Below are 25,031 nucleotides of genomic sequence, written 5' to 3'. Positions count from 1 at the left end.
TAAAAAAATAGTTTGAGGTAAATTTGTGATAGGTGTACCGGTTTGAAATTTTTTGTGGTATTAGCCCTTTTTATTTTGAAAGTTGCTAACCAAGTTGAAAATAATTACTAATTTCCAAGTTGCCGAAAGTTAATTGACCTCTTGAGAAATTACTAATGAGATGAAAATATTAACAGTTATCGATATGAATATCACACATTCTTTTCAAAAATATGTAAATTATAAACCGCTGTAAAAAGTTACTTCAACGGGAGAATCATACTTAGTCTGCCGTCGTTGACTTTCTCTAGTCTCCGGCAAATGCGCAACATCAACAAATTCGATGTAGATCAAGTTAAAACCTAAGAATTAATGATGACCATATTAATCGTTGTATGAGAAGCCATCAATGAAGTATAAGAGTGACTAAATAATTGGTCAGTCTATAATATCTGTAATAATCTTTTACATGATTTCAAACTTCTTATATTAGAAGAGTTCGACCAAAAAAGTATTAGAAGAGCAATGGTGCGATTATCAATATTGTTATGTCTTTAATGGATGCGTAAAAGATAAATGCAGTATACATTAATCAAATATGAAATCTCATGCCTTATAAAGATATATATATTTTTATTTATTCGTTCATATAATTTTCCTTCACTTTTTAATTTCTATTTAATTATTTAAGGAAAAATTTCAAATAAAGGCATGAAGTACCTTCATTTTCTCAAATAAGGGCCTAAAGTGAATCTTGTCTCAAATAAGGAAATAAATGCCTGGCCAAGGAAGTTTTCACATTTTTTTAAAATTTTTTTCCCCTTTTTATTGTTTTTTCTTTTCGTTTTTTCCTTCCTTTTTGTCTTTTTTCCTTTTTTTTCCCTAGCTTCTCGCCGGTGACCGACCAAGCCAGTAGGTGGCCGACCAAGCCATCCATCGGCAGGGGCTTTGCCTAGGAGTGGAGAGGGCTTCGCTTGGGTGAGGCTAGGGCTGCCCTCACTAGTGGCTGGGTTGGGCGGCCACCGGTGATAAGTTAGGGAAGAAAATAAAAAAACCAAAAGGGAAAAAAAAAAGAAGAAAGAGAAAAAGGAAAGAGAAATAAAAAAATAAAATTACGAAAATATCATTGGTCGAGACCTTTTTTGAAATAAAGAGGGCATTTAAGGCTTTTTTTTAAACAATGTTTATTTCAGGCCATTATTTGAGAAAATGACGGTAATTCAAACCCTTATTTGAAAATTTTCTATCATTTAATGATTTTCTAAAAAATACCACTATTTAATAGGTGAAATTAATACTCGTTATTTTTTTTTTTTTTGAGTCACTAGTACACTTGATTAAATTAATTCTTTTCCATCGACGGGGCGGAAGGTAGTTGGGACTAGTCCCCGAGCTCGCCACTCTCGATCTCGGAAAACACCTTCGGAGGGAGGAGGAAGCAGAGCAGCTTCTCGCACATGGCGCTTTCTCGGCTTCGGAGCCCGGTGATCTCGCGCGCGCCTCTTCTCCTCAGAGCTCGTTCGCTCTCCTCCGTCGCCGCCGCGTCCTCTCGATGCGTCTCCCGGTAATCTCCTCCTCTGTCGCCGCATGGATCTATCTGATCGGGAGGATCATGTGATGCAGTGCTGGTTTTATAGATGGGGAGCGTGTGGATTTGTTATTTTTCTTCTTCCCATTCATTGTCCGCCTGCAATGCTGCGTCGCTGAGAGAAAAACCGGGTAGCTTCGGAACCGGAACGAACGATCGTGACGTGCGGGTGGGAAAGGGGAAGGGGAAGAATCCTCTGTTGCGCATTGAGGATAGTTGCGAGAGAGCTGTTTCTCGTCATTTTGTCTGTGCTCTTTGAATTGGGTGACGATTCGGGGTGCATTTGACTGTAGATGAGACGAGAAAGGATAATTAAGTTATGTGGAAGGCTGATTAAAACTGCTGATCAAGTGGTTTTGGTTTAGTGCTGTTTTGGCCTGGTGGTGATCAAGCATTGTGGTGGTTAGATGATTTATCGCTTGTGTCTTGGATGATGGCAATACCTTCCATTTGAAATTTCTAATTGTATTCTTTTCCTTGTGTTGTTCTATCTAGCCAATGCTTTGTATCTAATTGTATTTTCTGGGTTTCTTCGGGTTTTCTTTGAGGGATCACGAAAGACATCTTGAGTGTTTTAAGAGTGAGACAGAAAGTAGAGATGCTGTGCTTCTTTGTCCACAAGAGCTTGCTGCATCTTGTTTCTAACTTACTTTACCGCCACACAAAAGTTGCTCCTCTACATATATTAATCTTTAGTCGATATAAAATTAGTGTACTCGAACACCAATTGTTGGAGAAATTGATCACTAGGGAAATGATTTTTGTTTATTAAAGTAAGGCCTTTGCTCCTTTATTGCCCGATTTGTTCAGGTTTGCTCTATAATTTTTGTACTATACTCTCTAGTAACTCAGAGCTGAAATAGTATCAGAAGAGTCTGAAGATGCCACTTCATCCATTTGATGTGAAAGGAAAATGCATCAGTCAATTGCATACCATTTTCTCTCAGGCTGTATTTCTTTGGTTCCTAGGTATTAGTAGGATTGGAGATATGTTACACATGGATAGTTTGTATGTGCCTGGGTAATGTTTTGGTTATGATGTCTCATCTGGTTTATGTACTTATGTACGTGAATATCTGGTTCAAGCTTTTTCAGGTGATAAATGGATAATTTATAAATTATGTCTTTCTTTTTGCATATTTTCATATTCTGATAAGGCAGTTCCCGGATGGTATATTTCTAATGAATTTGTTTAGCTTGTTCTGTGGTTTTCTTTTGCACCGATCATGTGCAAACTAACTTGGACTTTTTGATGCAGCTCTTGCCATAGGAGGAACTCTTCTGTCATAAATGAAGCGACATTAAGGTCTGTATTTATTGCATTTCTATTGGTGCCTGCTCTCATATGATTTTTATTATCCTTTCACTACGTTATGTAGCTCTATGACATGAGTCTGTGGGTGATGCATTCCTCCACTGTATGCTTAGTGTATGGTGCTTAAGGTATTTACTTTGGGAAGGTGGCGGAAGCTGCTTAACAACTGTTCTGTTTGGTTTTGTGGCGGTTCGTTCGTTGTTAGTGAGTTTTAACTTGTAATCAATTCAATCTGGGTATTGTCTGTTGAAACTAGGCCAAGTGAGACCGTCCAACTAATCCAATTGTGTCTCAATCTTTTTGCTCTTTCCATTTCTATCTATGTATATACATCCCATGCATGAATCTGTGGGCAATTTCGTGGACAGACATGCACACATGACATTCAAACCCAAACTCTTTGGGTCCATTTTTTTGTTGTGGTGTTTCAATTGATAGTGATGCCATACTTTCTGATTAGACCCCTTCTAGGTTATCTAATCATTTCTTTTATTTTTGAAGATTATATCCTTTATCTTGTATGCTTGACCATCTCAATCCCTGTTCTATATGTTGCTCACAATGAGAATAAAATTATCAGGCCTTCTTCTTTCTCCACCACTGGTGTTCATGATACTTATTTGAAGCATCAGGTAAGTATGCAATCATCAATATGCTGGAATTCATTCTAAGCTGGTTCTCATCTTTTCCTCAATGTGCAGCTGCAAGTTGGCGTGCGATGCTTCTCATCTGCAGGTACACCTCTACCAATAATGTATTGGTCCTAGTGTGTTTAGGATTGAGCTTATGTACTAGAAGGAAGTTCTTTTACTTCTTAACTGAGTTGATTGTTAGAGCTGCTGAACAAGCAAATAGATCCTCACTAAAGCTTCCATGACATTGAGTTAGGAGAGATTTTTTCATGGGAGGCTAAGGAGTTCATGTTAACTTCTTTCTTGGATAAGTATTTTGTTGCATTTCTTCAGATGTTGTGTGGCTTTAGAGCCCGTGTAACTAGGGTTGCAATTGTCTCTTGAGTGAGAGAAGAAAGCTCATTTTTTTAATTGTCAATAGAATTGACTCGTGAATGATAAGGTTTTTATTGGTCAAAAAATAATGAGGCTCAATAATGAGTTTTAGGATAGTTTAAAATGGAAGCGCAGCCGACCTTTCTAAAATAGGTATTACTTTATGGAATTTGGGTAATAATGTGACATTTCAACCCATGGCCTAAAAGTCCGTACTCTTGGTCGGACTAACCTAACTATTAATGTTGATGCTTCGTCTCTCTTATTAAAGAAGGGCGATGCCATCAACAATGTTATGAATTCTTAGAGGTACAGGCAATATTTGCTACACCAATTTTTGGCTAGGAATTTCTGGAAACTGCCTGATGATTGTAATAATCACTTTATTTACCTAATTATTGTGGTTAAAACATTTTTCGTGTCTTCCAGAGTCCACCAATTCCCAATTGGAATAATTGTAACCAAACTTGAATAATATGAGGAAAGTGGGTTTTCCTTCCGCCAGTTTCTTGAGTTTCTATAGGCTTCTTTCTTAGGTCTTTCTGCTTTTAGCAATTTTTTTAGTAGCGAAGAGTCTAATATTTTATGTACCATTAAACTTATCATCTTAAAGGAGCCTGCTTCTCTTTACCTGACACTGTTGGTATCTGCAGATGTTCCTCCACATACTGTTCTTGGGATGCCAGCCTTGTCCCCTACAATGGTGAGATATTCCTTTGGGATTTCTGGATTTTTATTTATTTATTTATATGTATTATCCCATTTCCTTTCTCTATGATTAATAATCATTGTGCTTGGACAGAACCAAGGCAACATTGCTAAATGGAGGAAGAAAGAAGGAGATAAGGTCAGTGTTGGAACAAAGGGGTGGCTTCTAGGATATTGTGGTTACCCTTAAAAAGCAACCACAACATGACATTTTTCTCTTTTGTACTCTGTTGGGAGAAGATTGTTACTATACTGATTTATCTGTTCCTTTAACAGATAGAAGTGGGAGATGTATTATGCGAAATAGAGACAGACAAAGCTACTTTGGAGTTTGAATGTCTTGAAGAAGGGTAATTCTAATGCTCTGATATTTCTGTTACCTGGAATGTGGTGTGCACGGAAACTCAGTCCAGTAGGGTGGAGATTTTGCTGTGCCTTAGTAGTCTTCCTTCCAGTAAATATGGAATCCCCTTTATTTTCCTTCCTTGTATAATTTCGGATCTCATGTAACATGCAAGTACTATTCTGCAGCTTTTTGGCTAAAGTTTTGGTACCTGATGGTTCAAAGGATGTTCCTGTTGGACAACCTATTGCAATAATGGTAGGATTCACTTCAATCCTTTACTCCATTTTAATCACCAGAGAATTGCTTGGCTTCTATATTTCTGAAATATTGCTGGTTTTATTTATCTTCTGATTTGGGTATCTTGCTTTGCAGTAGTTCAGTTTATTGTTATAAAGTTATACAATGCCTGTTTTGGCTGCAATTGTCCTTTTTTTTCTGGGACCTTTAGCTTCTAATTGAGGAAACTATACAGTTTCCGATACACTGACTGAGTTCATGGTATGTTTAATCATTGCTTTGAATTGAAGCATTCCAAATTAAGCAGGCTGTGTTCAAGGGGAACTCGTCATTGACTCTTTTTCCTTTTCCTTTTTCGATAATTTTCAAACAAAAAATGTTGAATTCTCTGAAAATGGCTTTCAAAGTACTTATATAAGTACTTTAAGCTCCTTTTTTAAAACTAATATTGGAGTTGTCATATAAAAACTCAAGTTTGTTCTTGTTTTGTCAGAACATTACTCAGAGAACAAATTGTTTGACTATAAATGTTAGTTCGAATGCAGCCTCAAGCTGTTGGAGAACAAATTTCAAGCCATCCTCCCCTCTTGAGATGTACTTCAGTTTGACACTGAATAGGTTTACCCAGAGCTCTTCACTGTACAATTGAGAGAAAAATGATTTTGTTGATACATCAATAGGACGTTATTTTCCTATGTGAGACTTGTTTAGAGGTGAGAGGTAGGAAGGTGAGGCATGGTAGGGGTTTCATTATTAGTTTACTTAGTATTTGAGTTAGTTGATTAATTTTAGACAAATTAAGCAATCCTCTGTTGAAGTCTTTGTTTGACTGTAGCCCCTGTATTATAGTTTGACCTCAGCTTTGTTAAAGTTCTAATTTTCCAGGCTCTCGGCTTGTTGCTTTGGAGTTGGTAGTTTATATTGCTTATCAGGTTTTCGGAAAATTTTTTGATCTGGGATTGATAGGTATTTCTAATCATGGTATCAGTTCCTTGTTGCAGTGTGTACTGTGATTCTTGATCTGTGAGCATTCTAATTTCTTAAAAAATAACGAGAACTTCTGCAGTTACATTTATTTGTGTAGCTTATTTCTGTCTGTTTGTTCTACAAGGTGGAGGAATTAGATGATGTTCAGAAGATACCAGCTTCTGTCACTGGAAGATCAGAAGTTAAAACTGAAAAAGTTTCTGATGAGAACATAAAAGCTGGAGGTGGCGTGCAGGAGACAAGTTCTGTTAATATTGACACATCTGAACTTCCTCCTCATGCTGTCCTTGGAATGCCAGCATTATCTCCCACAATGGTAAGGAGTGGTTGGTAGTTGGCTTTGATATGTAAATGAAATGCAGCTTATTCTGCTGATTTATTTGGGAGCTCATTTTTTGGTTTGCTTGTGCATGTGCAGAACCAGGGAAACATTGCTAAGTGGAGAAAAAAGGAAGGGGAAAAGGTTTGTTTTATGAATAACTTAATAAATAAACTTAGGATTTGTGATTTTATATTCCTGACTAGTTCATGTGAATCAGTCAAAGTAGCATGTTTTTATTGTATGGTTTTTTCTCAGATAGAAGTGGGTGATGTGATATGTGAGATAGAGACAGATAAAGCCACTCTTGAGTTTGAAAGTCTTGAAGAAGGGTAAAATTCCGTATCTTAATAAGTGTGCATATCATATATTCTGTTATACTCTTTGTGATGTTTCTGCGACGGTGGTGCCCAAATTTGGTCATTTATTGGCTGTTGTTGATTCTCCATTCCTTTCCTGTTCCATCTTTTATCTCAATGTCCTTTTGACTATTTGCACAATTGTATGGGGGCCAAAAAGGATGTCTAGGAGATTTTGGCAGAGCTTGGAGAGAGATTACTTAGTCAGGAAGTATGAAAAATAATTTCAAATGCATATCCAAGTCATACCAATTCCGTGATAGGTCTTTGACATAAATTACAGAACATTTTTATGCCATGGCTATAAAATGGATATGCAAACTTGCATGATATGGTTCCGGTTGAATAAAGTCCAATAGAATTAATGAATTGAAACAGCGAATAGAGATGGAGGTCTGGAATGAGAGACAAGACTGGAGAGAAGTGTAACTGCAACTTAGGGATTGAGCAAAATGGTTTTGTTAAAGTATATTTAGTATTTCAGGAATTGGCTTGTAGGTGGTTATTTAATGAGTTAATTGAGATTTGCAAGTCTCTCTGCATGCTCTATACACATAGTGGAGGAATGACAGGAAATTGATGATGTATGTTGGTCTAGTTGATCAGATTCTGTCAGTTTGACATTCAAATTGGGGAGGAGATAAGGAAATTACCATCCTTATTAGTTCTAGTATGAAAAGAATATGTAGTCTTAATTTGGATCCCTTTTTGTAGCCAGACAATGAAGCCATGTAGAGCATTTTTTGAGGATGTTAGCTGAGTTCATGTGAGCGGGATCTTCCTATATTAGACTTCAATTTCTCTCCATGAAGTATAGATGGTTCATATTAAAAACGTTGGATTCATTTGGCCTCATTGCAAAGCAAGCTGTTTACAAGTGTTGGTTTCAAGACTTGGATGACTGGCAGAAAGTGGTCAATGTCTCTCCAAATGTTTGTTAAATGGGACCATTTCTCAATATGGTTTTGGTTTCCAATAGATTGGTAACCTGCACCTTTTAAGGTCTATGCTGGATTGAATTGTCTTGAGACCTCATGAATTTGAAATGGATTGGCATAACTTACTAATAGAATAATTAAATATTAAATCACGCCTTCATCTAACAGCTTAAGCGTTTAAAACAGTTAGCGGTGGTTCCACAAAATCTTACATGGTACCGGAGTAGGAGGTCCCGAGTTTAAATCTTTCCATGCCCCATTTGACTCCCCAATTAAATATGTCCATGCTTAGTACTAGGGAAAAAGACCAGACTAAGCGTAAGGGGGAGTAATATAATAATTAAATACTATACCACGCCTTCATTTAACAGCTTAAGCTTTTAGAACAGTTGGCGGTGTTCTCACAAAGTCTCACAATTACAAAACCTTGCTCCTAGATTAAGGTAATTCTAGATAGTTATTCAATGTTTAACTCACAAGTGATGAAAGAATGAAAATGTTATGTATTGCTCAGTTGCTCCTTAGGAGATTAGGTCTTTGTCCATCTCCCTCAAGAGAGTGTGTGCATGCATGGAAAGTCTAATAAATAAATCTCGTTGAATTTAATAAGAGAAAGAACCTGGCAATAAACATACAGGACCTATGTCCTAGCCTTTTCAGCTGAAGAAAAACAAAAAATTCTTTTGTGCATGTGTTTTTAATTCTGATGAATGTAGAATCAGTTGATAACTTACCTTTGGCACATTCATTTATTGTGCCTTTAGATGTTTGACCCCGAGAGCGCAGGATAGATGGGGAAGTTACTCTTTGAGTGTGTTAGTTTGAATCTTTTGTTAAATTTTTTTGTTGCTATGAACCACAGCTTTTGAGAGGTTGTCATTCTCATATTCAAATCTAGAGATTAGCTGCATGTCCAGTTGTAATAATTTCTAAATGCTGTAGTCTTTAGCTTAATAGCAATGTGCAAGTTCTGCAGAATTTGTTGAGCCTTTTGGGTTCACTTGCTCATGCTTTTCCTGAAATTATGCTGGTCTTAGTTACTTGGCCAAGATACTAGCACCAGAAGGTTCAAAGGATGTGCCTGTCGGACAACCAATTGCAGTAACAGTAAGTCATAGTTGTAAGAATGATTATATGTTATTATTGTCTAGTAATATAGATACTTCTCATGTTGGTTCCTCGAACGTTTGTCTGCTTATCCCTACAACCTTTATCTCCCCGAGACACATGGATATGCTAATTCACAATCCTTTTCAAGGTTGAAGATCCAGAGGACATTGAGCATGTGAAAAATTCTCTTGGCAGTGGTTTGGTACAGGAAGAGAAGCCCATCCATGAAAAACCGAGCGCTGAAGTTCATCCGGGTAAATCTATTTTTTCAAGGATCAGCCCATCTGCAAAAGTGCTAATTACGGAGCATGGACTGGACTTATCTTCATTAAAGGCATCAGGTGCCCATGGCACTTTGCTAAAAGCAGACGTTCTAGCTGCGATTAGGTCTGGAAAAGTATCTCCAAGACTACCTAAAGATAAAAAACCTTCGACTGAGATTCTCCCCAAGTCGACAGCCAAAATAGCAGAGACTAGTCCTCACGTAAAGCAGTCGGATTCTTTTGAAGATCTGCCAAACAGTCAAATTCGTAAGGTTGATTTTTATAACTGTTATTGCGATTGAGTTATGTTCTACTTTTTCATGTTTGTTTTGTGTTTTTGTGATTCAATTTGGGTGAAGATCTGCAAAGCGTGTTTAGGTAGAGAATAAATTGGCCCCTCTATCTTTCTAATACTCTACACTACCAATCAAATATGTTGGCTAATTTGCTATATGTTACAATGTCAAAGAAAAGATTTTTTTTTTAAATGAATTAAAAATTTTAAATTTTTTTTTTTTCCTTTTTTTTTTTTTTTTTTTTTTTTTTTTATTTTTTTTTTTTTTTTTTTAAAAAAAAAAAAATAATTTTTTATTTTTTTTTTTTTTTTTTATTTTTTTAAAAAATTTTAAATTTTTTTTTTAAAAAAAAAAATTTTAAAAATATTTTAATAAATATTTTTTTGTTTTTGTATTTTTTTATATTAAAAAAAGAAAAAAAAAATTTTTTTTTTTTTTTATTTAATTGAGTAATTACAAGGTGAATATATACAGGAATAAAAGACCTAAATTAGAAAGGAACTTATTGTAAAGCTCTAAAAAGATCACAATATCTCTAGATATCCCAATTTACATAATATAGGAGATTTTCCAACACTCCTCAATAAGTTGTGAATATCTCCATGCCCCAACTCCTGATATCTGAATAACTAAAGCCTTTCTGTAAAATGCTTCTAGCTGACTTTGCTTTGAAATCTAAAGAACTAACAATTTATTCCTTGACTCAATGCTTCACTTACTAAAACTAGCAAAACATTTTGCTTTTTCTCCCCATGATACAAGATTTCCCCCTAAAAGTGCACTTTTTTTTCCCTCATAATAGATTGATCTTCAATGATTGTAACTTGTCACCCTTTTTAAACAAATACCTTTTCAGTAGCTTTGAGGTAGTGAAGGATCAGTCTTTTTAGTCATTTAGGCTGCAAACTTACAACTCAAACATAGGTTAGTCCTAGTATGAGACAAATAAATAAACTTCTACTAACCTTTGATCCCCTTTCTCAACTATGCCATTCTCCCTTGTCCATCCATTTTATGGTACATCATCGAATACTTATATGCCTTTGCATTGAAAATCCTTTTCTGTTAGATCTTTAAAAAGATATATCTTTGCTTATGAGTAAAACTGATACTTTCTTAGAGTAGGCCACCTCGATACCAAAAATCTCATAACTATATCATCTACATACACAAGTAGAGCTGTGACCATACCTTCATTTGAATGTTTGATGAATAGGTGTGATTTTTTATTTTTACCCCCCTACAATTGTAATCTATACCTACCCCAAAAGCTTCATTCACTTAAGGATAACTAAGTAGTAGATATGGATAACTAGGAAGAGAACATTGATGGACTTGATGAAGGACTAGGTGGCTAAGTTAAAAGAGAAAAGGGGAAAAAGAAGAGGTTTTTGTGAGGGAGTTATTTTTAAGAGGGGGGGGAGTGATTAAAACTCACTATCTTCATTAAGAGTCTCCCCGAAGATAGTGGTTGGTGGAAAAAATGGCTGTTTTTCATTAAAAGTGACATCCATAGAGATAAAAACTCGACTTGTTAAAGGATCATAGCATTTATAACCCTTTAGTACAGAAATATGATATAATGGAAAGAATAAAAGAAGACAGTAGGGACTTTTATTTCCTAAGCTTTTGGAAGTGAGGAATTTGAAAAGGAGAGCCCGTAACATTTATGAGGGGCCTATTTTTCCTTCGGCAACCCATTTTGTTGAGGGGTATCAACGGGAGGACTTATGAATAATACCTTGAGTTTGGAAAAATGATCAAGATCTGATTGAAATATTCCTTCCCATTATGACCTAAGTCTCCCAATTGACACCCCAAATTGATTGACTATCATTTTATGAAAGTTTTGGAATATAGATTGAACATTAGATTTGTCTTTCATAAGATAAAGCCATGTTATACAAATCATCGATAAAAGAAACAAACCATCTAGCTCTGTAAAATTAGCAATTCTAGTGAGCCACACATCGGTATGAATAAGAGAGAACGGTGTTGAAACTCTAGCATTATTATTCAAAGGAAATGAAACACGATGATGTTTTGCAATTTCACAAACTTCACAATGAAGATTTTCAACAGCAACATCTTTAAAAAAAAAGAAACATGAAGAAAATAGTCCTAAGAAGACTAAACGGTGGATGTCCTGACGAAAATGGTGAAGCCAAATCATGAGTGGATAGGATTACAAGGATTGTAAATTTTTTTAATCCCCAAAAGGAGACCAGGTTTCCGTTTGAATCCTCAAGGTAGTAGAGCCCATTCTCCTTAGCAAATCCAATCGTCCTCCCCGTTTTTAGGTCCTGCAAAATACAATGATCAATAGAGAAAAATACTTTACAATTCAGATCTTTGGTAAGTTGATTAATGGAAAGGAGATTGGTGGACAGCTTAGGAACATGAAGGACATTGTCAAGTTTAAGTGAGGGATTTAGAGTTATGGTTCCTTGGCCAGCTATGGTAACAAGAGATCCATCTGCTATTATTTTTTTTTTTTTTTTGGGGGGTGGTTTATAAGTTTTAAATTTAGGGGGATTATGTGTCATATGGTTGGTCGCTCCTGAATCAAGAATCCATGAATTAGGGTACCGAGAAGCTGTTGAGTTTTCATAAATTAGACACGCACCTAACTGGACCAATGAACACATATCAGAAGACTTAGATAGGGAGTCAAGGAGAGCCCTGATTTTACCAACTTCTTCTCTGTTAAATATCTCCTCACAGACAGGTTTGTATTGATCTATAGGGGCAGCTTCACCTTCACTGGTCATGTGCGCTTGTGGCTGTCTTTGAGTTCTGCTGAGCACCTGTGTTCTTCCATGAAGCTTGAAGCAGTTTTCTCTTGTATGGCAGGGTTTTCTGCAGAAACTGCACCAGAAACCTTCACTGCCTGTTGTCTTAATCAGATCCGGTCTCCTGTTTGTGTCAGGATTTGTTTCCTTCTTAATTGCTTTCATGGCGGATCCTTCGGTGTGTTGGTATTCAAGCATTACAGTCTGTCGGCTTTCTTCTCCTCTTACAGTAGAAAAAACTTCATTCAAGGATGACAGCCGCTTCTTTCTGAGAATCTGAACTCGAATCTGATCATAGTTTGCATTTAGACCTGCCAAAAACTCAAAAATCCTATCTCTCTCCATATGGTTTCGGAGAGTATTAGTGTCTTCAACACACCTCATCTGTATATTCAAATTGTGATCTATTTCAAGCCAGAGTCCTCTCTTGAGATTGTAGTATTCTGTAACAGAACGGTTACCTTGTTTTGTTGTTGAAGCCTTTGTCTTGAGTTCATATATTACTGCTACATCTTGAACTTTTGAATAAGACTGACGAACAGCCTCCCATATCTCCTTGGCAGTAGGGAGAAACATGTAATTTTTGCTGATTTCAGGTTGCATTGAGCTCCACAACCATGACATAATTGAGGAATCTTCTTCGTCCCATGTCTGAAACTTGGGATCACTTTGTCCTGGACCAATGCCTTCCAGATGACTGAGCTTCCCTTTTCCTTTAAGAAACGTCCTCACGATTTGTGCCCACTGAAGAAATTTTTTTCCATCCAACCGATATTCCTTCATGTTGGGAAAATCTCCAATCGATGAGTTGGATTGATCCTTAAGAGAGGACCTGGTTTCGTTGGAGATAGACTTCCCTGAATCTTCCATTTGGTAACTTGAATGGACAGATTATGGTAGGAGACTAAGAGGGGTTCGAGTAAAAAAGGGTGGTTACCACACAATTGAAGGCTAGCAATATGGCTGGTTAAGTCTGCAATAAGGCTGAAAAAAGGACTGCAATGAAGCAGCAGTAGTGAAAAAAGAGGCAGGAAATACAGATCAGAAGACTAGGCTCTGATACCATGAAGAAAAGAATCTGTATTTTTCTTCATCTAATTGAGTAATTACGAGGTGAATATATACAGGAATAAAAGACCTAAATTAGGTAAGAAACCTATTTTAGGTATAGATACTAATCAGCTCCTAATCTCTATCAGTAGCTAATTTACAGCTAACAAAATCAAATCACATAATATCACAGAATATTCCAAATAATTAGGGAGAGATTATAGGAGATTTTCCAACATATGAAAAGAAAGCTCCAACAAGCGACTTGCAAAAGATGTCTTCTTATGTCTACTTGATGTGCCTGTGTTTCATCTTTGGTAAAGTACTTTTTTTTGGTCGAATTGCCTGTGTTTGATCTTTGGTAAAATACTTTTTTTTTAATCGAATTGGTAAAATACTTTGACTGGTGAAAAAGTGCTGTCTAGTAAAGCACCCACAAGTTGCCCATCTGTATATTCAAGACAATTTGGAAGAAAAAGATTCCATCATCTCCAGAAAAAAATCGAGAGAAGTGTGAAGCCAAAACCATAATGCGGTGAACTTTTAGTAACTGAAAAGTTCTCCTCACTTGGGAAATAATCCATTATTTTTCTTATGCCGACCCTATCACATATTATGTTGTGCTAGTATGGTAGAATGAAGTCAGCTTTCAATAAAATGGCTGGTTAATACTTGTACGAACTTTTTTTTTTTTTTTTTTCCGCTGGTTTTCAGAATAGATGAAGGTAAGTTTTGACACAAAATGCCTTCGTCCATACCTGTTTGGAATATCTGAGAGTCCACTAAATGAACTTGCTGCGGCGTGAAGGAAAAAAGACCAAAATCTAGTACTTAGCTCTTCTTCTAGCGTTCTTGAGTGAGTTCCACATCCATTGAGAATAGTGATTTCTTATTAACTTATCCATACTGAATAGCAGGCTTTTATCCTCTACAGAGTGAACTGCAATCAGTAAATTTCTGATAACAGGTGACATTGCATCATTAGCAATAGAGTAATTGTTATGGAGAACATCATGATGAGAGTGACTTGCCTATGTTCTGTCCAGGGTGTCGCTACTGATTTTGGGTATGTGAAATTCTTCTGGATGTGATGTTGGGACTGGGAGCATGGGTGAATAGTAAGACTAGACTTAAAAAGGAGTCAAAGCAAGTTTACTTTTGACTTGAAAAGAAAATGCAAAGGGAAGGAGGTACTTGTTTGAGTGTAATATTAAGCATACCCTCCTTATGCTGTTGAATGTTGAATGCTTAATTGCCTAGATGAGACCTATCAAATAATGGGTATTATAGTTGACTGGGAACATAGGGGCAAACATTTCATTTGGTGTAATTTTTGTATGAATCCTGCATTTTGCAATTCTGCAGAATTGACAGCATGCAAGAAGAAGAGATATATTCATAGTAGTTTTTCTTTTTTTCTGGTGTCCTGGTTATTAATGTTTTAGCTGTGTATTGTAGTGGTGATTCAACTAATAGACACAATATGAGATGGTTGTTCTCATGAGGAGAAGATTATCATTTAGCTGATAATGGTAGATGTTGGCTATATAAGTTTTAATTCCTCATAAGAAGGTTTTATTCGTTTATTTCTCATTCTGTTTTCCCCCTCGGGGTGCTCCTGTAGTAATTTCTTGAGCCATGCTTTGATAATCTTGTATTTTTGAAGGTTATCGCAAAAAGATTATTGGAGTCGAAGCAAACTACACCACATTTATACTTGTCTATAGGTTAGATATTATCTGCTTCCTTTGCACATGTCCTTTTTTCATTTATGATTTGACTGAAATTCAATTTGTGTATTTCAGATGTTGCACTGGATCCTCTACTTTCATTTAGAAAAGAGCTGATAGGTTTGAGAAGCATACCTTTATTTTGTTCGTTCAGCTTTTACAGGTCTTTTCATTGTCGCTAATTTTTGTCATTTACACCTTTCCAGAGCGGCATAATGTGAAGGTCTCAGTGAATGACATTGTCATCAAGGCTGTGTCCATTGCCCTCAGAAATGTACCAGAAGCAAATGGTGAGACACGTACAGCACAGAAATGATATATTAATAAGTGGAAAATTGCTTTTTGATGCACTTATATAAGTAGTCACTAGTATTGTTCTCAGCCTTTTGGTCGATTGATTGACTGTTGAGTATTGGTCTTGTCTATTACAAAGTGAGGCTTTTTTGACAGCTGATTGAAATTAGTTTCTATAAGCTTGAAGGATATGACATATCACGGTTTTACAACACTATATTCCTCTTGTTCAAGCTTGAATATAGGCTAGATTTTCAATTCTGGGGTTTCAAGGGGAACAAATGTAGGTAGTTCGTTGATATTCATTATTTTGTCACACATAATGTACACTTCTAAAGGGAGAGAATTACTATAGACTTGAGACGTACTCTCCATTAGATTGAACTGGCTGTGAAACAACCATATTCGGCCATTTTCCTAGGTTTTTTATATGAGTGAAGTTTACAACGCTAGTGGCTGTGCTGTTAATTATCTTTGCACTTATTTAGTTACATAGTACCCATTGGATTGACTTCTAGATATATCCAATTTTTGTATGTCTTGTTCTGGTGGATTCATGGATTTCTGTAAGGTCCATTGCTGGTGTCAAATTCTCACTCTTCTCAACCATCTGACAATGATTGTGTAAGTACTGTTCACATCGTCAATGGGCCTTGCGAAATTCTGTGAATTCAAATTTTATATATTAACCAAATTAATATGGGCATAAGGACAAAGATTATAAAAGTAATGCGATTTGTGTTCATGTGTGGAAATGCTTTTCTATGGAGAAAAGAGGTGAAAACCTTTGGGTTTCTCAAAGTAGCCCTGTATGTTCGGATTATAGAGGAGACTATTTCCTTGCTGGGGTGTCGGCCAAAATTGAGATTCAAAACTTTGTTTCTGGGCATGTTGCTGCTTTGTATCAAGTTAATGTGTCTACATAAATGGAAGTTCTTTACTTAACAAGGGAAACTCTCATACATCAATTATTATTTCTTTGGTCTTTGTGGCAGCCTATTGGGACACTGAGAAGGGGGAGGTGATTCTTTGTGATTCTGTTGATATATCGATTGCAGTTGCGACTGATAAGGTAATTGAGTGAAATTTTTTCTCTATCTTCATTGTAAACCACTGCATAGAATTCATCCTGTATGGCTCATTTTACAGGGTTTAATGACTCCAATTGTCAGAAATGCAGACCAGAAGACCATATCTTCAATATCCTCTGAGGTACTTGGTCATTTTTTCGTTGATACCTGTGTACTAGATCATTAGCCAGTTAAATCATTATGAACTCATATATCTCGCTTTTAAGCATTGAATATTCAGTTTATTGTTGTTGATAATCAATAATGGAACTTCATCATTATCTTTGTGTATTGTTGTTCGCATTGTGATTACAAGTTTCCTTGTTGATCAAGATAGAGACATTGAATATGAACTTGTTAGGTTGGTATCAACTGTTGGAATGTTGAGGTTCCTCTTTCACATCCATTTTCTTTCATGTTGACCTGGATTCTTGTTCAGATCACATTATGTTTCTGGTCTCTTCATTTAGGTGAAGGAATTGGCTGAAAAGGCACGCGCAGGGAAACTAAAACCAAACGAATTCCAAGGAGGAACTTTCAGGTTAATAGATTAATATCATTTTGTGCGAAGTTGCATTTCCATTTTCAACTTATGCTTGACACACAGAGCAACTGTTTCTTCTTAATCTTGCAGCATTTCAAACTTGGGAATGTTCCCAGTGGACCACTTTTGTGCAATTATTAACCCCCCACAGGTATTCCTCTTGGCCTTGTACATTTGAGTGTATGCACTATACATTCTCAGAAGTTCAAAAGCACGGTGCTGCCATAATGTGCTAGTCTGTGCTGGTAGAAAATTTGGGCTTAAAATTTAAAACAAAAATCATGCATGTGCCACTCTCCTTTCCCCCCCTTCCTCGGAAGGCTTAAGTGTTTGTTTTCTAGAATTTTTTTTGAAAAAGTCCTTGAAGACAGAATATCTAGGTGATTAAATCTTTGATGATGATTACTGTTATCTTTTATGTGGTCAAGTTGAATTCTGTAATCATTATTAGCTTGTAAATTTTGTGGAGGCATCCAAGCTTACATGACTATTAAGAATCCAAATGAAACCTATATTAATTGGTAAACGAATCATATTCCAATTCCATTGAGAACAACTCGAGCATACATTGGGTGAGAAGACGTACTTGAAAAAACCACAATCGATGCCAATCGCAAATATGTGTGGGTCATTGGAGAGAGTCCCTGAAAAAATAGAAAACATTTGATTGAGAAATAATACCATGTGATAACATTTCCCTTACACACTATTGTTGAACATCTATTACTCAAGGTCATCCAACTTGCACTTTTACTTTATGTCATATCTCAAATATGTAAAAAAGAAGAAAGGAATGTATGCTTTGCCTTTTTCCATTTATTAGATTATTATCACTACATAAATGATGGGAAAAAATTCATGCACGAGAACAACTGCTATGAAAGTGTATATTTGGATATCTAGTGTTTAAAAAAGAAGTATTTATAGGCTTAGGGTTAATCCTTGTACAATTACATAGATAACCCCCACTTGCTAACACTAGAATAATAAGTAATAAACCAACACTTTCTCTCAAGTTGGAGCATACATATCAAAAAGGCCTAACTTGTGACAAATGGATGAAACTCGTCCACATTAAAGAGGCTTTATGAAAATATCTGCTAGCTGCTCTTGAGAACGTATGTGCACTAATCGTACATCACCACAATTCACCTTTTCCCCGAACGAAATGGCAATCCACCTCTATATGCTTGGTTCACTCATGAAACATTGATTGCTAGCAATGTAAATAGCATATTGATTATCATTTATCACAATGGAGAGTAGATGGTCCGGTCATAGGTAGTACGTACCCTTTGAAGTTCACCCGTAACATTAGCAATAGCATGATACTTGACATCTGCACTAGATCGAGAAACAACAGACTGTTTCTTACTTTTCCATGATACAAGATTACCACCAAGCAAGACACATATCCTCAAGTAAACTGGCAATCCACAAGGCAACCAGCCCAATCTGCATTAGAATATCTTGTCACCTCCAAAGTCTCGAGGTCGAATAACTAGGTATATGAAGATGACCCCGATTATGGAAAACAAGCCCTTGACTCAAAGCTCCCTTCAAATACCGAACAATTTGTAGGAGGGCAAACGAAATATCCGGACAAGTGATGGTGAGATAATTTAACTTACCTACTAATCGGCAATACTTCTTTGGATCATGAAGAAGTTCTCCATGTTCGTCATCAAGCCTCACTCTAGGGTCCATAGGCGTGTCACCAAGCTTAGCATCATGCAAACCCTCTTTTCCTTAAGAATGTCGAAGTATACTTCTGCTGAGAGATAGCGATATTGCCATTGGCATAGGCCACTTCTATGCTAAGAAAATATCGAAGACAACCCGAGTCATTGTTAAACTCCTTTTGTAGAAACTTCTTAAGCTATTGTATACAATCAACATCACTTCCGGTAATAATAATATCATCAACATAGACCACAAGAATAACACACCCCTTTGAAGAGGACATACTAAACATGGATGATCCACTCTACACCGATGCATGACAAAAGTAATAACCGCATCACTAAAGCGGCCAAACCAAGCATGAGGAGATTGCATAAGTCCGGAAAGAGTTGTTTGCAGCCGGCACACCTTCTCCCGCTGAGCAACAAACCGGGGTGGATGCTGCATATAGACCATCTCGTGAAGATCACCATGATGGAATGTATTTTTGACATCAAGTTGATGAAGAGCCCACCGAAATCGGGCAGCTGAAGAGATAACGACACGGACGGAAGGAATTTTGGCCATTGGAGAAAAAGTCTTGTTATAGTCGATATCATGAGTGTGAGTATAACCCTTCGCAACAAGACGCGCCTTTAAGCGCTCAACTGAACCATACGGACGGCTTTTAATGACGGACCCAGCAACAACCCACCATCCGAGGGGTTTAGTCATGATAAGACACAAGATGAGAAAGAGGATACCGAGATTGAGTATGGTGAGCAATAGGAGAATCGACAAAAGCTGGTGGATGAGGATTAGAAGCCGGGGTCGGAGGTGGTGGTGGGACGTTTGCTAGTGGAGAGGCACGACCCCAAATAGGACGAGGACCATGTGTAAAAACCTGAAGACAAGTTGATGCTGGTGATCCTGGATCGTGTGGAGGATCGATAGAGGGAACAAGTGGTACTTCCAATAGAGATACGATCAGAATGCCCGATCCTCAAAGAAAGTCTCATCAACAGAAATATACTCCAAATGACGAGTAGGACTATAATAGACAAATCTCTTTTGAGTTTGGGAATAACCGACGACACATTTTTTGGCACAAGGCGATAATTTGTCCAACCCAAGAGAGAAAGAATGGACAAAACAGACACAACAAAAACTATGAGGACGAAGAGATCACAAAGGACAATCGGGATAAAGAAGAGCATAAGGGACAACTCCCTTCAACACCGAGGACGGACGGCATTTAATAAGATGACATGTTGTAAGAATAGCATAGCTCTAGAATGACTTAGGCATATGGGTGTGGAGAAGTAGACAATGAGCAACATCCAACAAATGACGGTTCTTACATTCAGCAACTCCATTTTGTTGTGGCGTGAGTGCAAGAATTCTGGTGTAAAATACCATGAGATTCAAGAAATGGAATTAAAGTAGAAGTAAAATATTCATGAGCATTTTCTGTACCCAAGAACTTAATAGGATAGCCATATTGAGTATGAACTTCAATACAAAAACAGCGGAAAGAATGAAACACTTCAAGATGAGCTTTTATTAAATATAACCAAGTTGCATGAGTACAATAAGCAATAAAGGTGACAAAATAGCGGAAACCAATTATAGACTCTCAACTAGGGCCTTAAACATGGATGTGGACTAACTCGAATGGATGGTATGCGACTCAAAACACGAGGGGGAAAGGACACATGATGGTACTTACACAACTGACATGTTTCACAATCAAACTAAAGACCAGCACTAGACACGATGGCAAAATGTCGAAGTACGTCCGTTGAGGGGTGACCGAGGTGACAATGTAACCGACAAGAGTCATCCATAGCCTTCTTCTGAACGATAGCAGCAACAGCAATAATCTCAAGATCCAAGAGGTATAGTCCACCAGCCTCACGTCCACCACCTATTTGACGTCTAGTCTTTCGATCTTGAAAAACACACCAGGAGGAAGAAAAGATAATATCACAATCAAGGTCATAGGTTATAGAAGAGACGGATAATGGATTATAAGAGTAGTGTGGAATATGATAAACAAAAGGTAAGGACACGGAGGAACTCAATGATACATAACTTGTACCGGTCACTTTGGACTTAGAACCATTTACCAAGATGATTGAAGTGGATGGAACGGACAAGGTGGAGGTTAGAAGATGCGGATCACCAGTCATATGATGAGTGACACCCGAATCAATAACTCAAGGACGATGAGGAGCTGAAGTGGATAAGAGACAGCTAGAATCATTGTGTTGTGCCAAAGTTGCAACGGGACCGGAAGGAACATCAAGTTATTGTGCTCTAATCAACTCATCATATTTAGCACAAGTCAAATACACCGTACTCTGTCCCGAAGGAGGTCTATGTAAAGGAGACCAAGGCTCAATATCAACAAAAACATGGAAACCCCAAAGCTCAAGATGGAGGTCATAGTAATAATCAACATTATGTCCAGGAAGCTAGTAATGAGTACAAAAGCAACCCCCATGAGCTCCTCTAGAACAACTATTACCACCACCACAAGGGGGGTACCTTGGCCCTAAACATCATGGCCACAACCATGGTTAGAACTATCAAAGTTCCAATTCCCATGACCCTTACCATGATCATGAGCTCCTTGACCACCACAAGCCACCATAGAACTAGAGTTGAAGTTTAGGCATTAGGAGTGCAAAGAGCATCCTAAGAATTCATTTCTTCAGCGGAAGGTAGAGAGCTCGGAGAAGTAATTTGTTGTTGAAGAGCACTGCGATCTGGACCAAGATCTCGGATGAAGAGGACTACCACCATGTCTCTTTCACTTTGCTGCATCTGAGTAACTATGGTAGCTAGTGGAAAATAAGTTTTGAGATGCTAATACAAAGATGAAAAAAGAGTATAATACTCTGCCATCCCAGCATCACCAATTTTCACTTCAAATAAGGCCTAAACCACATATTGCAAACTTGACTCATATTATTCTGTCCGAAATAGAGTAAAGCACATTTTGTCCACACCTCGCGGGCTGTCACACAATCCATGACAAGATGACATACATATTCAGCCATACTTTCCCGTAAAAGAGTATGCAACGCCCGAATTAGTGATCTCCCTTCTTCTAGATTAGCTGGATCTGTAGGTGGTTCTTCTTCAAGCCATCTAGACCGATGATTAGAACTAAAAGTACAAAGAGCCATTGACCAAGTAGGATAGTTGGTACCATCCAACTTGACCAAAATTGTGTGTAAGCTTGTCATGCTATAAGTACCACTATGATAGGTACCAAAAAGTAGCATTAGGGGGAATTACCCCCAAAACAACAAACAAAGAGCTTGCCGGTTCAATAGACATATCCACAAACCGAGAATGAAACGTCGCAAGCTACCACGACACCACGAAGAGCACTAGAGGATGAGATCCAAAGGAACTTTTGTTTTGTAGACTTATTGTTAATTGACTATAAGTGTCTAGTCGATTACATGGAATATAGTCGACTAGTTAGGAACCACAAGACAAAAGACACCGTGAACATAAACGAATCTGACCCAAACCACCACAACTTTGTGATCCAATTTTCACATCACCAAAAAAACTCAACATCAATCAAAACACACTTTGAGAAACAAACTCAAGGGAACGGTGGCAGAGGCTAGAGAAATCGCTTTGAGGCTGTGGGCGCATTTGCGAGAGTAGCAGCGATGAGAGGCAGCATGGTTGGAGACATGAGACAAAATAATGACCGAGCCAAAATACTCTCTTCTTACTTGCCGGTGATCGCAGCAAGGGAAGGAACCCTAGCGGTGGTGGTATGGCCGTACATCTTCTCTCATGTAGGAAGGTTGTGCTCTAATACCAGGTTGTTGGTAAAAGAGAGTAACTATTATTGAGATCAAAAGAAGTATTTATAGGCTCGGGGTTAAGCCTTGTACAATTAGATAAATAACCCCAACTTGCTAACACTATAGAATAATAAGTAATAAACCCAATAGATGAAAAGCTTTATTTCTTCCAACAATTTATGAATTAACAGGTTAGAAGAAAAAGTAAGAACGACCAGATTAAGTGATGGAAAAAATCTCGTGCATGACCACACCCGCTATGAGAGCGTATACTATTGAAGGTAGTTGCTTAGATTGAAGTGTCAATGAGCGGTAACGCTCCCTCAGTTTTGCACAAATGAAACAGCAATTGGATGAGAAGCCTTATTCCTTCAAATCATCTAGGATGGAACTATTAAAGAGGAAGTAAGAGAAACTAGTACCATAGATCTCTTGATTTTGCAGAATCTTGTTCTCCTTCATTTTTCCCCTTTGGTATGAACTTAGAGTGCATCCATCTCTCATATGTGCATGCCGCGTGAATTTTACGAGATTAGCTCCTGTTGATAAAAATTAGATGTTATTAGCTCTTAAAAATTCTCGTGCTTCTTTCCATGCAGTCTGGTATACTTGCAGTTGGGAGAGGAAATAAATTTGTTGAACCAGTAATCGGAAGTGATGGTAAGATAGTATTGACTGCGCTGCACTTTTCTATGTACCGTGCATGGTTAAGGTGACTCACCTGAGCTTACCTACATGCTGCTCAGGGGTTGAGTGTCCTGCAGTTGTCACTAAAATGGCCTTGACATTATCTGCTGATCACCGAGTATTTGATGGCAAAGTCGGAGGTACTTTTTTCTGAATGATTCAGTGCAATATTTTCACTCATCATAGTGTAATTACTCTTGCATATATTATTTTCGAACCCTCCCTTGTATCAAGGATGAACCGCATGTTTCTACACTTCTTGTAGCTGGTTCCACTCTGCTGAATTCACATGTGTCTAGTTAGGAGTTATAGGTAGCAGGTTAATTAGTATGGCTCTTCCTTTTTTCTCTCACTCTATTTAGTATATGGAAAGCAGATTTTTACCTTTAAGTAGATGTCACTCGTTTCTCTTCTTACATCTTCTCCTCGTGCATTGGAATTTCTGGTGATCAATGGTGGAGCAACAAGAAGTAACATTATCCACATTTTAAAATTGTCAATCTATTGTTGGAAGTAGAAGTCTAGAAGATATGATTCTGGACTTAGAGTCACAAAAGTTTGCCTAATTTTTCAGTTTCTTGTTTCTTTTCTGAAAATTTGCAGCGTCTTTATTTGGTGTTATTGCGATTGCAGGTGCATTTCTTTCAGATCTCCGTTTGAACTTCAGTGACATGCGAAGACTTATGTTGTAATAACATGGAAAATGCCGTAATTAGCTGTCGGGCACCTCATCATCTCATGAAACAGTGGCTTCACTTCCTACATTGTTTAGAATGATTCGGGACGATCTTACTAGTTTCTGTGGGGATCGACGTTCCATTGAACCCCCTTGAGTCCCATCGAAGGGTCAAATTTTGTCGATTCGTTGCACTCAACTTGCTTGAGAGGGAATTAAGTTATCAAGGCGAGGAATGATTTGCAGCACCTGACTCTGGCTTTCAAATTTTAGCTCCAGCAATAAAATCTCATTCGACTGCCTATTTAGATCCTTCCTTATGTTTAAATTTTCTCCATCTCTTTCCCATGGTTTCTTTCTTTGTTTTTTCCTTTTTCCAGCAGACTCGGGTAGGTTTCTGAAGATATAGGGGTTACTTGGAAGATCGTACGAAATAATACGCTGGAATGCGAATGTGTCTAGGTTCTTCTCCATTTAAGGATTGTTATCTCATGAAAACATTCTCTTCCTTGTTGCACATGTCATTCTGTACGTTTCACATGTTCAATGTCTGAACATCAGCAGATAATAATATATGATCATTCGGCCGCTCTGCTTTCTCTACCTATGTTGGTGCCGTTGGTGGAAGCTGGATTGAACGGAACTACATGTGTGGATCAGTTGGTGCGGTGTTTTGAGGAAGACTCAAGTTCACAAAAGAGTGTTTCGTATCTTACAAGAACACACGGGGAAATAACGGTAAGTGTGAGGAATGCCTGGCTCCAAATTTAAGAGTGATTTGAGTTCAATTTCAGGATTCCTGGTCTTTGGTGATAAAGACCGAGTCTCGTATATTGATCGCACAGGAGGTGGGGGTCAGCCGTCCTTTAGCTCACGTGACCTGTCCTTCTCCCTTATCTTCTTACTAAAACCTAATGTGTGTATTTTTATTCATAGATTTTGTTGTAGTAACTCAGTGGCCTGTACCTTGGTATCTTGTTTGTAAGGTAATACGATCTTCATAAAACTAGGAAAATTTTTCTAAATCCATCGTAGTTTTGTGGTTAGAGGGAACTTTCCCTCCTCGTACCGCATTGGTGGTAGGTGTGAGGAAAAAAGACCGGGAGCCCAAAGTATAGGCCGGGGCCTCAATTTCGGGCTTGTCCTATTTTCTTTTCCTTTTCAAAAAAGCACTCTAACCACCACAACGCCACTGCGCTCGAACATCAGCACCACCACCTTGCTTGGCCACCACTGTT

At 37.6% G+C, this 25,031-nt stretch overlaps 2 protein-coding genes across 2 annotated transcripts; one reads left to right on the top strand and one right to left on the bottom strand.

The window, feature by feature from the left end:
• The first annotated feature begins 1,345 nt into the window (after positions 1-1,345).
• LOC115755326 (dihydrolipoyllysine-residue acetyltransferase component 1 of pyruvate dehydrogenase complex, mitochondrial) lies at positions 1,346-24,302 on the top strand. Its single transcript, XM_048284258.1, has 23 exons — positions 1,346-1,543; positions 2,826-2,873; positions 3,463-3,514; positions 3,584-3,617; positions 4,543-4,592; positions 4,692-4,736; positions 4,874-4,947; positions 5,129-5,198; positions 6,292-6,483; positions 6,586-6,630; positions 6,745-6,818; positions 8,821-8,890; positions 9,042-9,428; positions 14,961-15,021; positions 15,100-15,144; positions 15,231-15,314; positions 16,314-16,390; positions 16,468-16,530; positions 16,859-16,929; positions 17,023-17,083; positions 23,030-23,090; positions 23,177-23,257; positions 23,751-24,302. The coding sequence occupies exons 1-23, from the start codon at positions 1,437-1,439 to the stop codon at positions 23,807-23,809; spliced, it is 1,911 nt and encodes a 636-aa protein (XP_048140215.1). The 5' UTR covers positions 1,346-1,436; the 3' UTR covers positions 23,810-24,302.
• On the bottom strand, positions 11,705-13,158 carry LOC115731700. The gene is made up of 2 exons (XM_030662375.2): positions 12,079-13,158; positions 11,705-11,755 (listed from the first exon to the last, which is right to left on the bottom strand). Exons 1-2 carry the CDS (start codon positions 13,112-13,114, stop codon positions 11,721-11,723), a joined length of 1,071 nt encoding a protein of 356 aa, XP_030518235.1. The 5' UTR covers positions 13,115-13,158; the 3' UTR covers positions 11,705-11,720.
• Positions 24,303-25,031: the final 729 nt, after the last annotated feature.

The sequence above is a fragment of the Rhodamnia argentea genome, chromosome 8 (genome assembly GCF_020921035.1).
Source record: "Rhodamnia argentea isolate NSW1041297 chromosome 8, ASM2092103v1, whole genome shotgun sequence".
Lineage (NCBI taxonomy): Eukaryota > Viridiplantae > Streptophyta > Magnoliopsida > Myrtales > Myrtaceae > Rhodamnia > Rhodamnia argentea.
The sequence above is the reverse complement of the archived record's forward strand: the minus strand, read 5'-3'. Positions and strand labels throughout refer to the sequence as shown.